This window comes from Centruroides sculpturatus, unplaced genomic scaffold (assembly GCF_000671375.1).
Source record: "Centruroides sculpturatus isolate CEXI.00-Female unplaced genomic scaffold, Cexi_2.0 scaffold1318, whole genome shotgun sequence".
In the NCBI taxonomy this organism is placed as follows: domain Eukaryota; kingdom Metazoa; phylum Arthropoda; class Arachnida; order Scorpiones; family Buthidae; genus Centruroides; species Centruroides sculpturatus.
This window is the reverse complement of record NW_019385758.1, coordinates 112988-117391: the sequence shown is the minus strand read 5'-3', so window position 1 is coordinate 117391 and position 4404 is coordinate 112988. Positions and strand designations below refer to the sequence as shown.

General features: G+C 29.2%; 1 protein-coding gene across 1 annotated transcript in view; it reads left to right on the top strand.

Moving 5' to 3' along the window:
* Positions 1–3188: 3188 nt before the first annotated feature.
* LOC111641832 (solute carrier family 2, facilitated glucose transporter member 1-like) overlaps positions 3189–4404 on the top strand; it is a 9234-nt gene continuing 8018 nt past the window's right edge. Inside the window, exon 1 of the mRNA XM_023388068.1 lies at positions 3189–3447. Within this exon, the coding sequence (XP_023243836.1) occupies positions 3292–3447 (156 nt within the window). The 5' untranslated portion in view covers positions 3189–3291. The remainder of the gene's footprint in view (positions 3448–4404) is intronic.

Sequence of the window (4404 nt, the reverse complement as noted above, 5' to 3'; positions counted from 1 at the left end):
ATTCCCTAATATTTGTGGCCTCATTTTGCAGGATGTTAACCATTTAATATGTCCTATATCCTGTAATTCTATTCCAATGCTTATCCTTGACAAACATTTTTGATCTTTGATGACGTCAGCGATCGACTACTTGAATCCTGTGACGTCAGGCAATTTGAATTTTTCATTTAATTAAATTATTTACTACGTTCATTACGATTTTTTCCGCCGTTTTTGATATTTTTCTAACCTTTTAACATCAGAAATAACGTGTTGCAAGTTATATTTTGACCTAAATATTATTAGAAATTTATTTTTAATGCATTTTTTAAAGATGATGTAATGTTAAATCACACAATTCTGCTTCTAAGTTTAAAAAAAATAAGAGTAAAGTATTTATTTTTTTATTCGATAAAAGTCGTTTGAAAGTGAAAAATGTCACGAAAATAGCAATTGTATCGCCGTTTCATTTACTTAAATGGCAATAAAAGACGGTAAATACATTTAAAAAACTAATTTCTTTTACTGTCTAAAATCCTTTTTCGCATGATTTCTGTTGTGTAAAATGAGTAAACGTGTGTTTTCCAGCCTAAAAAGTACAAGTTTTACACCCTAATAATTCTTATTTTTAAGGTAAACGTGTTTAAAATCAATAAATATCTCGTTTCTTTACGTGTGTAAATGTTATAAAATATTACAAAACTGTTGCTTAGTCATGTTTATACAGTTCTTACTTAAAATAAATTCCATCTCTATCTTATCTTGTCTTATATATACAAATTTTCCTTATATATAAACTAATGCTATGGGAAAGTTAATGTTTCCAATCTCTCTTCAGTTTTAATGGTGTTAAATATAAGAAAAACATGTACTACGTTGTTTTTCTTAAAGATTATCACGTGCGATAATTTAATAATTATATATTTAATACTGTATATAAAAATGTTTGCATCAATAGATGAAGTTAGGTGGTGGGTGATTTTGGCAGACGTCCACAATTCTTAATTTTCTTACAATATAAGCAAAATTTTATAATGTTTCATCTAATTTTCATCAAATTATCCTTTAAAAAATATATATATATGAATTAAATTCCATTGAAGATAAGCAAATTGAACATCATTTACTCATTAATTTCTGACCTTTAGATAAAATAAAGAGGGTTTTACAGTTGATAAAGTCGATAATTTTTTTGCCAGTTTTATGTAGAAATTCTTAGTAGTTACGTCGATAAAATAATTTAGAGTTGATTTATATAAATGTAGATGTATATAAACAGGAAAGTTTCAGTTAGAGGATGAATTTGCAAAAATAGTAACGAGGTTTCTACAGTTCAATAGTTGTATACCCGACTTTAAAGAAAAAAAAATTAAATTAAATAAAAAAATATGTCCTTCGGGTTTTAAGAACTGGTTCGTGTGTTTGTCCATATATGCTCGAACCTGCCCGTCCTTGGCCCGTTTTAAATATTATATACATATTTTAAATAATTATTTTATGCTAAATAATAAATTCCTAGCTTAATTTCTCTCTCCCCGACCAAAAAAATTAGCAGTTCTTTATAAAAAACTTCAATCCTTAAACACGAAAAGTTCATCCGGGATGTGATAATATTATCTCCAAAATCAATGGAACGAGTTTGACTCAATAAATGGTATTTTTCGGTTTTATTTTAGTAATTTCAACGATTAAAATATCAAAAATTGCATTTTTTTTTTGAAATAATTACTAAATTAGGTTACAACAGAGTATAAATTTCACAAGAGTGACTGTGTGTACCTGTCCTTGTTAAATTTACTGCTTCTCTGCCTTCTGTATTATAGTAAAATTCTCTTTAAATTCCTCGTTTAGTTCACTTTTAATACGCTAAATAATTTGCTAAAGTTGTCATTTATATTACGCAGGATTTGATTTACACGTAAGCTAAACAGATGCATTTAAGGCATCGCTGTACGATGCTTTAGCTTAGAGCCTTATTCTGTAAGACTGCAGTTTAGATCTCATTACATAAGGCTGTAGTTTTGTGTCCCCCTGTACAAGACTAAAGTTTAGGGCCTCACTCTACAAGGCCTCATTATACGAAATTACAGCTTAGAGCCTCACGCTATAAGGATACAGCTTAGGGCATCCGTTACGAAGCAACGGTTTAGAATTTTACTCTTTAAAATTGATTTATTTTGAAGAGAGAAAGCCTATTATATATAATAGCTTGGGTGCAACAAATTTAAATCCCGGCCTAGTTTTCAGTTTTATTGATAAAATTATACAAGAAACAGACTTTAAAATTATTATTGTATTGATATTATTTACTTTAAAGTGAAACAACAAAAAGATTTCCTGTGTATAAGGAAAAATTTTTTTTAAATAAACAAAAAACTAAGAATAATTTTCTACAATAAACCAGGAAATTGCCCTTTTGTTAACAATTTAAAGTCTATCTTTCATCTTGTGTAAAATTATAATAAATAAATGGCGTTTTTATTTATTTATTTTCCTTGTGTCATTTAAAATTCAAAAATTGTGACGTATTACTGAAGCCATTATGAAGTCAAATCGATTTAGTTGATGAAATGCGCAGAAAGAGATGCGCAAAGGATGAATTCGAACATTTTTCAAGGACATAAAGATCAATGTTAAGGTCTTTAGGGAAAAATCTACGTCTTAAAAAATACATTTTAATCAATTACGAAAATAAATTAAAGAAATAATTGCCTATACGTCTACTTTTTTAAAATGATAATTAATTTTCTAAATATTTATAAAAATAATTTCATAACAATAAAAATTTGTAGGGAAAAAATCGCGTTATGAAGAAAGAAGGAAAATGTTGTTGACATCATAAAAACGTAATGACGTCAGAGGTCAATGAGATGAAGTCTAGAGGGGATCACGTGAACAGAAATGCTTCCAGATGGCATTAAACGTGTTTACAAACCTAAAATTAATTGTATTTATTTAATGAAATTTATTTAAAATTTAAATTAATATGCGTTGTTGATTAAAATGACGATTTACGTTTTTACTTTTCTCACGCGCGTGATTGGTCTAAATCTGGTAACGTCAACAAGTAGAATAATTGCGAAATTTATTTTACATAACGACAAATAAAATTAAGTATTAAAATTTAATTATTTATTTAAAAAAATCTTAAAGAAAGGAGAAGATGTGCATTCTTTTCTGACGTCACAGCATTCATGCGCAGTAAAATAATCGATCGTATGAGTTGAATTCGCAGTAGCGAGCCAGCCTATATACAAATAACACTACAACAGTGATTTTTCGGAGGCTGGGTACACTTGTACAGTAAACACTATGGATGACCGATTAAAGCTGAGCGAGGTAGCTCATCTTAATGTACCAGACAGGGATCGTTCGAAGAGTCCCTCACCTGCGGATTCTCTAGCATCCTCTGCTACCGACATATCCATGCTACCTATAACTGGTAGAGGACATAGAAAGGACGAATATGTAAGTGGCAAATTGATATTTTTTCATTTGTCTTTTACCTTCTTTAAATCTTTATCCCATTCTTACGTTTTATTGGATAACAAAAGGAATCAGCTTATTTTAATGCGTATTTAATTTTATTTAAGTTTTTACTTCATTTAAACGGATTAATTTGTTTTAATCGTGTTTTATTTAAGTAATTCGAAAGTTTACAATCTCCTACACGTTTTTTATTCGTTTTTTAATTCGGTTTCGCTTCAATTTCGGTGATTTATGGCATTTTTTGCGATTTCCCCTTCGAATGCGTCTTCTCCTCATGACAGTAATGCCTAAAGGTTAAGCTGCCATTAGAAGTTTAACGTTCCGAATATCGTAATTAATTTAAAACGATTTAACAAGAATTAATTAGATATTAATTACTATTTAATTATTTATAAAAATGGCAATAATTTTAATATATTTATAATTTAAAAACGTCGATTTCGCCTTTTTTTTTCAATGCCAACACACACAGCCATTCACATCAATTGCGTCACACCCAATAACGATATGGGGTTGTCTCACGTGACTGTGACACTGGAAGGTGTGCTATCGACGTCACTACCGAACGTCTCGATTTTTAGGATTTAATTGAAGGAATTTCTCTTATGTCGAAGTAAAAGAGATATTAAAAGATCGCACGCCAGCCATTTTTGGGACAATTATACAATGTTTCAATATAGCAGTTTGACATTTTAAATGCTCTCGTGTGACGTCATTTTTCTAAGTTGAAGGTGACAATTAAATCTGTCAACGCTTAAACAGGTGATTTGTATATTTAGTAACTATGAATGGACTCACACTTAAACAATTCTCTGTACAGGATAAATATTGTCATGGATCCCTCTTAGCTAATTTGGTTAGTACAAAAATATCTTTGTACACTTGTAAACCCATAAAAAAAAAACACTTCATTTTTTAAAAATATTTATTCATTTT